Here is a 13,729-nt window from a genome sequence, read left to right as displayed (position 1 = left end):
TATTAGAGAAAAGTGAACTGCTTGAAGACAAAACCCTTTTATTTGGTAACAGTGGCTACTTGGTTTACAGTTTTTTTCATTTGATATAACTGTAGATGTAGCTATGTGCTTGAGAAGTTTGCTTCCAAACCGCATGGTTTGGGGCTTGGTCTCACTATGTAGCACCTTGTGCAAGTGTCTTCTACTAGGGCCCCAGTGGATTTGTTAGATGGAAATTGAAAGAAGCCCATTAGGTGTATGTGCTAGACTTGTTCCATCAACACTGCCTTTGTTCAATTCTGGGCATCTCTTATGGGGACAAAGTGAGAAACAAAGAGGTAATGAGGAGAGCTAGCATGAAAAGTCAACAGGACATGGTGACTAAGTGGTAGATATGGTGTACAGGCCATGTGCTTTGATTACTACGAGAGACACATATTACCACTGTGATGGAGAAACTGCCAGAAGGAGAAGGAGGGCTGAGAGGAAGACCAAGGAAGATGTAGTGCAGAGTGTTCCAGGAAAACATGATTGCGATGGGAGGTGGCCCAAGTGGAGTCGGGAAGAAGACAAGCAATATCGGGATATTTGAGGAAAGGCTCTTTGCTCATTGCAAAATATTCTCTGGATTCTGTGAAGCATTTTGTCCCGCTGACCTCATTAATTAGTTAGAATGGTTGATTATTCTTTACTAGTCTAAGAGTGTGTGTGTGTGTCTTTATCTTGGTATTGAGTGATGATTGTGAATGAGTGTCAGTTATATAAGCAATGTCATTCATCCTCAATATTTTGTGTAAACATGGTGTGGCCATTGGGAAATATTACCTTGCTTAAAAACAGCTGAGGGTTGACGACAGGAAGGTATGTCCAAACGTAGAAAATCTGCCTGAATAAAACTCTATCCAACCCATACAAGCATTGAAAAGTGGATATTAAAACGATGGTGATAAGCAGCAATCTAAATTTGAAATTGCAGGACAAGAAAAAAAATTGTTCCCAAAGTTAGTAAATCACATCAATAGATTTACTACGACATTAACCCTTCAACAAACAGATTATTCTCAAATATGAAGCTTATTTATTCATTGTTTTGAGTTAGTCATGTATTATCTTGTTGCTTTGAGATTTCAATGATGTGATTGTTTATGTTTTGAATGACATTGTTGGGGAGGTGTGAAAGGTTAGATCTGGCCGGTTTGAGCATTAAACAGGTAGAACATCTTGAGCTTGATATGGTTGGTTTAAATGCCCAAGGGTTAAAACTGTTCATCATCTTTCAGTATGGACTTGAACAAGTTTTGAAAAAGCGGAGTAACTGAGCTGAGATTAATAACAATTTATTTCAAAAATGCTGGAAAAAGAAAATCAGGTTATTGCAAGTCTATTAAAAGCTGTTTGAATGATTTGGGTTCATTTATGCCTCCTGTAACTTAGTAGTTCAGCAAAAAATACTGATAGAATAAATACCAGGGTTGATTTATTCGATTAAATCCTCCAAAGTAAAAGATAAAGAGATAAAGATAAACTGACAAGGCTGCCTCTACATAGTTATGCAACATGCTAGAAATGGCAGCTAAATCTCCTTTACCAAATATATTGCCAAAGTCATTTCTGAAACAACTTATGTTAAAAGACGACAGAAAAGCTACAACAGAAATGCCAGTGAAGTGAAAAAACAAAAAGGGAAATGCTGAAAAAAATCAGGTTATTGCATGTCTATTGAAAGTTGTCTGCATGACTTGACTTTACTATTATTACATTTTACTATTATGGTTTCAGAAAATATTCAAAGCCGCTTTCACGATTTTTTTACTAAACAAGAAGATTGCATACTGACATAAACCAGTTTTAGTGAATAATACAAAAGAAAATATGAAAATGCTTAGTAACATTACAAAACAGAAGTTACTGACTAGGAAACAAAATTCATTGAAAATGAAATTGGATGAGCTTTCCCCAATTCTGTATGTTGTTGATATGATTAATGTCTAACAATCATTGATTATTATTACCCTGTCAACATTTTTTAGAACCAAGAAAATTTGTCCAAAGTTACAACATCCATTGTTTGAAAACAACAAACATATCTTGTACTGGTTTCAGTTATTGAACAGAGGCCATGTTGGAGCAACATAAACAAATCGATATAGAAAAAACAAAGAGAGGGCTTACAATTGACCGATTCTTTACTGCACTCGGGAACTGATTTACTTTACCTTGTACTCGTTTCAGTCATTAGCCAGGCAGTGGCCATGCTGGAGTACCGCCTTAAAGGGTTTAGTCGAACAAATCAACACCAGTACTCATGTTTTTTAAAGCCTGGTAGTTATTCCATTGATCTCTTTTGCCACACTCCTAAGTTACGAGGGACTTAAACAAACTCAGAACGGTTGTCAAGCAGTGATGTGGAACAAACACAAATATATATATATATATATATATATATATATATATGTACGAAAAATTAATTTGTGAAGGTGTCATTAATTCTATTATTATCCAATGTAACTATTGTGATGTATGTTAGTAGATTTGTCTTAACCTGATTTTGCCTTCATTTGATTTCTGTAGTTATCATCAGTGTATTTTTGGCGATTTAATAACAGTTTTGACTGCTATTTCAAGCAGGTAGACATACTTACTATGTCCTATATATATATATACACCCACACACATCTATCCAACACATGCCAGCATGGAAAACAAATATTAAATGATGATGAAATATGACAAGCTTCCTGTTTCCATCTAGCAAATCCACTCACAAGGTTTTGGTTGGCCCAGGGCTAAAGTAGAAAACACTTGCTCAAGGTGCTGCAGAGCGGGACTAGACCTAAGTCCACATAGTTGGGAAGCAAGCTTAACCACACAGCCACTTATAAACATTATAAGCTTGGGGAGATCAAAACAGACTCAAAAGTCTCTGAGTCGTTTATGTTTGTTATATTAAATAAATTACATGTAAAAAGAAAAAAAAATGGTAAAAGCATTAATATCATATTTTATACAAGAAAGGCGGCAAGCTGGCAGAATCCTTAGCGCACTGGACAAAATGCTTAGAGGTATTTCGTCCGTCACTATATTCTGAGTTCAAATTCTGCCAAGGTTGACTTTGTCTTATATCCTTTCAGGGTCGATAAATTAAGTACCGGTAAAATATTGGGGTCAGTGTAATTGGCTAGTCCCCTCCTGCCAAATTTCAGGCCTTGTGCCTATAGTAAAAAGGGTTATATCTTATACAAGAATTGCCTGGAATTGTAAGACTTGTAAGGCATATCTGATCTCAATTGTAAATAATTGGCATATGATGTATCTGATCTCAAGCATGAAAAATTGGCACATGAAGTATAAAATGGTACGGATTCCTGTCCTAAGTGACCACTCAACTTCTAGAAATAGCAGTCAAATTTCTCCTGATCACAACCCACTGGCTTGAAAAGAAAAAGAACATATTGAATAATAATATAATTCGTGATTACACTATCTTTTTGTCTTTTACTTATTTTAATCATTGTACTGTGGCCATGCTAGGGCACTGCCTTCAGTTGTACAAATTGGTCCTGGCACTTATTCTATTGGTCTCTTTAGCTGAACAGCTAGGTCTCAGGGATGTAAACAAACACTGGTTGTCAAGCAGTGGCAATGGAGAACAAACACAAAGACATACGCAGTTTCTGCCAACCAAATTCAGTCACAAGGCATTGATCAGCCTGGGGCAGTAGAAGATACTAGAACCTTAAGTTTGCTTCCAAACCACATGGTTCTGGGTTGGGCAAGTGACTTTTACTATAGCCTTGGGCCAACCAAAGTCCTGTGAGTGAATTTGGTAGATGGAAAGTCAAGCAAGACTGTCATGTGTACATACATATGTGTATATGTATTTTTATGTCCATGTTTGTCCCCCAACACTGCTTGACAACCAGTGTTGGTGTGTTTATGTCCCTGTAACTTAGCAGTTCAGCAAAAGAGACTGATACAATAGGTACCAGGCTTAAAAAGAAGATAAGTACTGGGGTTGATACATTAGACTACAATTCTTCAAGGCAGTGCCCCAGCATGGCCACAGTCTAATGACTGAAAGAAGATAAAAGAATTATATTACTTTCATTGTAATATTAACAAAAGCTACAAGTCATAGAACAAAAGTTAGGCATAGCTGTGTGGTAAGAACCTTGCTTCTCAACCACATGGTTCTGTCCCACTGCATGGCACCTTGGGCAAGTGTCTTCTACTATAGCCTCGTGCCAACCAAAGCCTTGTAAGTGGATTTGGTAGACAAAAACTGAAAGAAGGCGTTACATTCTGAGTTCAAATTCTGCCGAGGTCGACTTTGCTTTTGATCCTTTCAGGGTCGATAAATAAAGTACCAGTTACGCACTGGGGTCAATGTAATCAACTTAATCCCTTTGTCTGTCCTTGTTTGTCCCCTCTATGTTTAGCCCCTTGTGGGCAATAAAGAAACGAGAAACTGAAAGGAGCCTGTCGTATACATGTTTGTGTATCTGTGTTTGTTCCCCCACCATTGCTTGGTGAGTTTACATCCCCGTAACTTAGTGGTTCGGCAAAAGAGACTGATAGAGTAAGTACTAGGCTTACAAAGAATAAATCCTGGGGTCGATTTCTTCAACTAAAGGCGGTGCTCCAGCATGGCTGCTGTCAAATGACTGAAACAAGTGAAAGATGTAAAAGAATAACAAGTCCTGTCAAATGTTTTCTACAAATTATGCAAACACTATTTTCAGGCTTTCAAAATTTGTACCAGTTTTACAAACAACAATTCTAGATTTCAAAGGGGAATAACAAAAATAATAGACTCGAAATAAGTTACCTGAAAGGCACATCGAAGTAACAAATAGGAATGAAGAATACAGAAAAGAGGTACAGGTGTGGCTGTGTGGTTAAGAAGTTTGCTTCCTAACCATGTGGTCTCAGGTAAGTGCCTTCATCTATAGCCCCAAGTCCACTGAAGACCTGTGAGAGGATTTGATTGACAGAAACCGGAAGAAGCCCATCATGTATGTAAATGTGTGTGTGTGTTTGTGTGTGTGTGTGTGTGCGTGCACCCAGTTGTAAATGAGCGTTGCTATCATACAAGTTACCCTAGGGAAAAAAAGCAAAAGCTCAGTTGTGAGGTGGACAGCAAGGATAAGGAAAATTAGTCTAATGGACAAGGTTTTCGGCCTACTACCTCATAGCTAGGCTAAAGAACATGCACCAGGCCTTCTGAAAAGACTCACCTACAACAGACTAATGCACTATCAAGGAGGTATTTGATTCATCCATTTAACCCTTTACCAGTTAAACTAGCCATAACTGGCCTAAATATTCAATTTATTTTATGTTCAGACTGGTCAGATCCAGCTTATCACACCTATCCTACAATGTGATTCTAAAAATAAACAATCACATCAAAATCTTAAAGCTACAGCACAATCCGATCGTGGCCATTGCCAGCCTCGAGAACCATCCGAATGTGGCCGTTGCCAGCACTGCCCTGACTGGCCTCCGTGCCGGTGGCACGTAAAAAGCGCCATCCGATTGTGGCCGTTGCCAGCCTCGTCTGGCCTCCATGCGGGTGGCACGTAAAAAGCACCCACTACACTCACGGAGTGGTTGGTGTTAGGAAGGGCATCCAGCTGTAGAAACACTGCCAGATCAGACTGGGCCTGGTGCAGCCTTCTGGCTTCCCAGACCCCAGTTGAACTGTCCAACCCATGCTAGCATGGAAAGCGGACGTTAAACGATGATGTGAATAAATATACATTACATTTAACAGAGTAATATGAATGCTAAAGGGTTAACAATACGGAAATACAAACTAAATACTGGTTCTATGAACTCCCACAGTTTATGAAGATATTATGATGTTGTTTCAGGAGTGACTTCTACAAAATAACATTTGTTCCTTTTTAAGACGACAGGGCATGCTCTGAGGGAGTTTTGGTTGGCAGTGCAAGTAGGTTGCATGAATGTGCGAAGGATTGCAAACTGGTGCAGGAGGTTTCTGCAATGTCTGCTTCGGCGGCACTGACTGGAACTACATAACTGTAATCTTACAAAGTATACAAAAGATTAAAAAATGAAGCTTAACATATCTCCATATTAAAGGCTGATAATCTGCTATCTCAACACTGGGGTAATATTTATTTACAACAGGAACAAATGGCAACAAGGCAGGAGTAGATGGGACTCTTTAGAATTCTTAGAGAACTCCAAGTGTCAATGGTCCCCAAAGAAAATAAAATGCACCCAGCTTAACCCTTTAGTGTTTAAACCAGCCATATCCGGCCCGAATATTCTACATGTTTTATATTCAAACTGGCCATATCTAGCCTCTCACACCTAAACTACAATGTCATTCTAAATATAAACAATCACGTCATTGAAACCTCAAAGCTATAACATAATGCATGATTAATTCAAAACAATTTGAGTGAAAAAGTATTACATTTAACAGGTAATCTGAACACCAAAGGGTTAATCTGCAATGTTGTTTATGTTAGGAAGAATATCCAGATGTAAAACCCTCGGCAAAAAGGAGGAGACAGTGTAGGTAAGAAGAATTGAAGTGGGATGAGAGATTGCCAACCTATACTAGCATAAAAAAAAAACAATGCTTGCAATGATTTTTTTTTATATGTTACATTGAATTTTTTTTTTGCATACTCTGTGACAAATCAAGCAATTACCTTTGAACTATGGCTGAGTTCAAATTCTTCCTAGATCAATAAAATAAGTACCATCAAAATAGCAAGATTAATTTGACCAAACAGTTCTGAAAAAAACTTTTGACCGCTACTAATATAAGGAACTTATTATTATTGGCAAGCTGGAAGAATCTTTAGAGAGCTGAAAATGCTTTGTGGTATTTGTTCTGGATCTTTACATTTTGAGTTCAAATCCTACCAAGGTCAACAGTGCCTTCAATCACTCGGGGGCAATAAAGTACTAGTCAAATACTAGTGTCAATGCAACCCTAAAAACAAAATTGCTGGTTTCATATCTAAATCGGAAACCCTAGTTTAAATCCCGCCAAATTCAACTTTGCCTTTCATTCCTCCAGGGTTCTTTTACTTGTTTCAGTCATTTGACTGCAGCCATGCTGGAGCACTGCCTTTAGTCGAGCAAATCGACCCCAGGACTTATTCTTTGTAAGCCTAGTACTTATTCTATTGGTCTCTTTTGTCAAACCACTAAGTTATGGGGATGTAAACATGCCAGCATCGGTTGTCGAGCAATGTTGGGGGGACAAACACAGACACACAAACACATATATATCATCATCATCATTTAGCGTCCGTTTTCCATGCTAGCATGGGTTGGACGGTTCAACTGGGGTCTGTGAAGCCAGAAGGCTGCATCAGGCAGTGTTTCTACGGCTGGATGCCCTTCCTAACGCCAACCACTCCGCGAGTGTAGTGGGTGCTTTTTACGTGCCACCCGCACAGGTGCCAGACGGAGTGGCAACGGCCACGAACGGATGGTGCTTTTTACGTGCCACCGGCATGGGAAAATATATATATATATATATATATATATATATATATATATATATATATATATATATACATACATATAAATATATACGACAGGCTACTTTTAGTTTCCATCTACCAGATTCACTCACAAGGCTTTGGTTGGCCCGAGGCTATAGTAGAAGACACTTGCATAAGGTGCTACACAGTGGGACTGAACCCAGAACCATGTGGTTGGTAAGCAAGCTACTTACCACTCCAGTCAAGTACTGTGGTCAAAGGCATTAATTGAACCTGAAACCTTGTGGTTATAAAGAGAACTTTATAACTACACTGCCATACCTGTATATGTATTCAGCCAACTGTGTACCCTCATCAAAATTTACCTTTTTCCAGTTTGTCAAAAGATTTTTTTTTTCTTACTACCAAGAGACATTACGAATTAAGAAGTCCTATCATAATTATCAGCAGAAATTCCACTGTGAATGACAAATTTCTATTGTCTGTCAGAGAGAGGTGTTAGTGAAAGCAACATGAAATTGCCTCAAACCGATTTGAATTACTCATGCTTTACTGACATAACCCAACACTGACCTCTAAAATGTTTTCAAAAAAATTACAAAAAAGAAAATTTATTTTCCAAAAAAAAAAAAAAGAAGAAAAAGAAAATTACATGTTTTCCAGTAAAATTTTACAGGAAAAAAATCTAATGAATTTTACTTCAGAATAAAGGAATTTCATTCAGTCAGTATCAGTTATTTCATTTTCTTCTAAACCCTTTCATTACTATATTTCTGTTGGAACAGCAATGTCTTCGGTTCAGTTTATTAAAACGATGTCATTATCAAGCTGGAGTGGCTGTGTGGTAAGTAGCTTGCTAACCAACCACATGGTTCCGGGTTCAGTCCCACTGCATGGCATCTTGGGCAAGTGTCTTCTGCTATAGCCCCGGGCCGACCAATGCCTTGTGAGTGGATTTGGTAGACAGAAACTGAAAGAAGCCTGTCGTATATATGTATACATTTATATATGTGTGTGTGTGTGTCTGTGTTTGTCCCCCTAGCATTGCTTGACAACCGATGCCGGTATGCTTACGTCCCCGTTACTTAGCGGTTCGGCACAAGAGACCGATAGAATAAGTACTGGGCTTACAAAGAATAAGTCCCGGGGTCGATTTGCTCGACTAAAGGCAGTGCTCCAGCATGGCCACAGTCAAATGACTGAAACAAGTAAAAGAGTAAAATTAACATGAAATTTTGTGTGGAAGGTTTTAATTTAGGTCACTTTAAAACAGGGAATTTGCATCATAGAACCAAGGGTAGTTTCTAGTTGGTTGGCATCAAAAGAGTTACACTCTGTATGGATCACTAAGAAATGTTAATAAATATTGTAATTAGAGAAATGTTTACGCTTTGTTTGGCATTTACATGCTATAAATCACAAACAATTCAAGCCAAGCCAACTTCTATGTAGTTGCTTAACTGCTAGAAATAGCACACAAACCTCCTGAAAACTGTACTCTTAAAAATAATGGACACATTGTTTAAAGTAATCTGGGGTACCCATTAAAGAAAAAAGGATACACTACTTGAGGTAATCTGGGAGACAAGAAATAGAATGGATTAGTCAGGAGTGAAAAGTCTTAGATTTGCACAGGATCAACTCAAAACTAAACAGGGGTGCTGCTTTAGCATGTGGCCTACTGCAATATCCACAGTCTATGCTGTGAAATGACCTGATCTGGATTAGGGTTAGAATAGAGACCAGAGCTAGGGTTTAGGATAAGAGTTAAGAGTTATGGTTACAGGTAGACTGCATAGTAAAGTCCAAATGGTCAGGTAGAATGCACGAGAAAGTACAACCACAGTAGCAATAACCAACTGGCCTCGACTATAGTATAAAAATTAACCCCCCCAAAAAAACATAAACAACCAAAAAGCTTTAAGCTTTCCTCCAAGACATTATTAATGACTGATTAGGCAGTGGATGGAATAGTGATAGGACCAGAACACTGGGCTAAAACATCTACCAGTATTTACTTGGTCTAGCTTTGGGTCTCTATGATCTGACTTCGAATTCTACCAGATGTAACTTTGCTGTCCAACACCCTAAGATTGATAAATACTCCTGTAAAATTGGTTTACAAAAAAAAAACAAAAAAAAAAACACTGATATTATTTTAGAATCTGTAGAGTTCCAGACAAAATGCCTTGCAGTATTTTAGTAGCTTCCCTTTGCGCTTTGAGTTCAAATCTCGCCGAGGGTCGAACTTCACTTTGATGGGTTTTGTAGGAGTGCCTTCGTGACATACGATGTGTCTTGGGTAATTTTAGATCAGGTGGAACCCATCGCCATCCAGGTCCGATCACGGTCGATTTCTTCCAGGAGGAAAAGAGAAGAATCGCCACCAGTACTTAATTTATCGACCCCCCGAAGAGATGAAAGGCGAAATTGATTTCAAGAGAATTCGAGTTCAGAGGGCAGGAAGAATGTCGGAAATGAATACCATAAAGCAATTTATCCAACGCCCTTACGACTCTGTCAGCAGAACAATTATATATACATTATTTATATATATATATATATATATATATAATTAATTAAGGGTAGAAATTGATATTAGTCAATTAAAACCAGTGGTCTAGCATATTAAAAAGAATCCGAAGATTAAAATATTTATATATACCAATTAAGGAGTGAACACGAAAAGTGGACAGTCAACATGCTAGATATAGACGTCAAATCGCCATCCTCCACAAAAAGATTATGTTCTCAAATCAAACTCATATATTTGTGTGCATATATATTTTGTGCGTATATATATTTTGTGTATGTGTGTGTGTGTATATATTTATATATATATATATATATATATAAATACACACATACACAAAATATATATATGCACAAAATATATATACACACAAATATATATACACACAAAATATATATACACATACACTAAATCAGCTGGGTAATCGGAACGGAGAAATCGACGTAGAGCAACTTCAAGTACGTGCACACTTGCGCGCACGCACTATGCAAAAGGACTTACTCGGTATTTGACAAGAGGGTTTAATAAATCATTCAACTTCTATTGATTTCTTAGACAGAAGACATTTACTTTTTTAAAAGGAAATTGATTATGTTGAGTTCGTGCATTTCTCAGAGATATTAACATCAACGAAATGGAATGATGATACGACGATAGCCAGGAATTGAAACTGACATTGCAGCAGACTCGAGTGCTGCTTAGACGACGGCCACGAACGAAACATCGACAACAATTCTCGAATAATAACATATTGGGGAAACTGCTAGGTCATTCTTTAATTTACTTTCAGTTGCATTTTTTTCAAACAATGACAGCTGATTCAGACTTAGTTTAAGAAATAACAGACATATTATGGCAGGTACTGGTTACAAAACATTTTTTAAAGAGAAAAAAAAAGTGTTGAACCCCGCCCATACAGAAAAACACTGCGGTATACTAATAGCTAGCAATATTTTAATTAATGCTTTATGTGTGTGCGCTAATGATAATTGTTGACCGAAAAAAAGATATTTATTATACACATCCACTTTAACCTTGGCAGTGCTTTAATGTAAGGCCTGGAGCAAGTCCATTATTATCACTATTTTAGTGAAGGACACGCGGTGAACATGAGCAAGCTGTAGAAAACATTTCCTCCATGAATGTAAACGATCGTCTAGAAAACCTGATAATTAACACGGAGAATAAAGCTACTAGCTCACAGTTGAAATGAGGAAGATAGCGGGTTGTCTGTCCTCCAAAAATACTCGAGATGAAAAAGAAAAACGATACTACTGTTCGCAAGGTTGACTGCCATTTATTTGCAGATATAAATCTATCGCCCTGACTACCATCGACCGAAGCGGGTGCACGTAGAACTGCAGATGCACAAATACTGACGGAGATGCAAATGGTGGGAGTGTTAAGAATAATATATGTAAGGCAACAGTATCTGGTGTGGAAGAGGGGAATGTGTATATATGTGTAGATATGTGTGGTTTCCAAAGACATCTATGGTGGTATATTAAATTGATTTCTCAGATAGGCATAAAGTCTCACGTATATGTAGATATATAGATATATATTAAGAAGAAAGGGATGCCGTGACACTAAGACATTTCTTTCACAATGGCGTGAAGTGAAACGAAATGTCTCAATGGTTGCAGTTGAAGTATCAGGTCCTTATACTCAAATTAAAGACGATCCATCCAGCTAGGTAAAATATATATATATATATATATATTACTTCAACTGGGTTCCCCGATAACAGTATGTAGTGTTATTACATCATGTGACAATTCATTCAGAGGAAAACGTATTCAACAGTTCGGAAAATTGTCTATTCATTCATTATCAGAAATGCAATGTGCTTAAATTGCTTTCCTTTCTATTTTTTAATTTCACAATTGAAAAAATTTGTAGTGAACAGCCCCTAATCATCTGCTTTTTACTATCAACAGAAAAAGGAAAAAATAGGAGGGAAATCAATCAAGGTCTTTCTTGTCCCCGTTAAGCTTGCAATAAATGCAGAACAGAAGCCAATGTACAGAAATATGATAATAGATTTAATATAAAGTTAGTCAATATATAAATATCCTACAGAAGACGTACAAGGCTTGTATTAATTAATCTATATGCAAGTCCCTGTTAATTTTTTCTTAATATGAAATATGGTGTAGAGCCGGCCACTAATGATGTCGAACAGTTCGCACTTGCTCTATTACAGTTATTAGAAACTCTGAAATGATAATAAAATATTCGAGATTTCTCAGAAAAATAGCAATAAAGAAGCTTATCGATATTTCACTGGTATAAATTTTCAAGATGCGATGTGTGTTGCGCTTGAAAAGCAAAAAGGAGTCACCAACTGAATGTTCTTCTTGAAGGTCAGTGACATAAGTGCAGAGAAAGCGGAATAGATCGAGCAATATAGTAGCTAAATATAAAACGATTCGATATTTTTCTCAAGCATATCGATACAGAAAATGTGACAAGATATTAGGAGAAGCAGCAAGTCGTTATTTTCTGACGACACAAAACAGTGAAATATACACAACCGTGTGCGAGAGAGTGATTGAAATAGCAATAGTATTACTAACGATTTTGCTGTAAGACTATAAGGTATGTTTAATTAAATACACGACAAATTTCCTATCAAGCTGTTTTTAAATATCTTTTAAAAATAGATACAGAAATATAAAAATAAGAACTGGAATAGCTATAGTTTCAATTTAAATAATCAAACAGGTCAGATTGAAGTAAACTTAGTACGGTCAGAGGAGTAGCATGAAATGTATACTCGCAAACATAAATATATATATACTCGCTGATTAAACTTAGTAATGCATATAATTAATAGCAGAGGTGTTTATTTAAAGAAAAGACATTTATTTACCTGACTTCCGATCACCACGATCTGTGGAAGTTGAATGGTTTCCGAACCGACTGTATTGAAGACATCCTGTAATTTGTTAATGACCGGGATCAGATGCTCCATAGCTAACAACTGATACTGCTCGAGCAGTCGAAGAGTCGGGGGAAGGATTTCTCTCAATAAATATGGGTTGAAAAAAAAAAAAAGCTTCAAAGCTTACTTTTTTTTTTACTACTTAGACATCACTGTCGTTATATATACAAACCATGGCTTTGGTAGAAGAGAGTTTGGTGTGCGTTACATAAAGAAGAATGTTGAAAACCAAAAAAATGAGAGAGAATAGGGTCGAAAAGAAATGAGTAATGAGGAAATAATTTACAAATAATTGAACAGCATCGATGAGAATGTTTGAGAAAGAGACCGAAGGAATGAGAGAGAGATTCCACAGTTGGTTATCGCTTATCTCCAGGTTAATATGGTTTCATTTAAAAAAAGAAACCTCTTACTGTCTCAATGGTAATAGAAGCGTTTTCCCTCAACAGAACCGAAAGTGGAGCGGGAAGAGGAGGAAAATATAAACAGGCAGAGAGGAGGGATCGAGGAATAATAATATATTAGTAAAAGACATACAATGTCGGAGGAGGAGGGAGGAGGAATGTTGTATAAAACGTCAGTCAGATTTCTACTTCCGGGTCATTTGCTGACCTCGTCGCAAATTACCCAGCATGTTTTTGAGATATCGACTTTATTTTCCTTTTTTCCCCCTGTCGTTCTTTACCTTGCTGCTAATGAAGTTGACCTTATTTTTTTAATCAAAATGTTCAGTTTGCATTTCTTTCGGTTCTTTACGTTCTGAGTTCAAATTCC

At 37.2% G+C, this 13,729-nt stretch overlaps 1 protein-coding gene across 4 annotated transcripts in view; it reads right to left on the bottom strand.

Annotated features, from left to right (window-relative positions):
* The window catches only part of LOC115221341 (dynamin-1-like protein), a 162,579-nt gene extending 149,074 nt beyond the window's left edge, over positions 1-13,505 (bottom strand). For 2 of the 4 annotated variants that reach the window (XM_029791517.2, XM_029791519.2), the window contains exon 1: positions 12,884-13,503. In XM_029791517.2, coding sequence (XP_029647377.1) covers positions 12,884-12,985 — 102 coding nt within the window. In that variant the 5' untranslated portion in view covers positions 12,986-13,503. Of the gene's footprint in view, positions 1-12,883 lie in introns of all 4 variants that reach the window. The other 2 variants (XM_029791516.2, XM_029791518.2) reach the window with 2 other exon arrangements.
* Positions 13,506-13,729: the final 224 nt, after the last annotated feature.

The sequence above is a fragment of the Octopus sinensis genome, linkage group LG18 (genome assembly GCF_006345805.1).
Source record: "Octopus sinensis linkage group LG18, ASM634580v1, whole genome shotgun sequence".
Lineage (NCBI taxonomy): Eukaryota > Metazoa > Mollusca > Cephalopoda > Octopoda > Octopodidae > Octopus > Octopus sinensis.
This window is presented reverse-complemented; position numbering and strand designations above follow the sequence as displayed.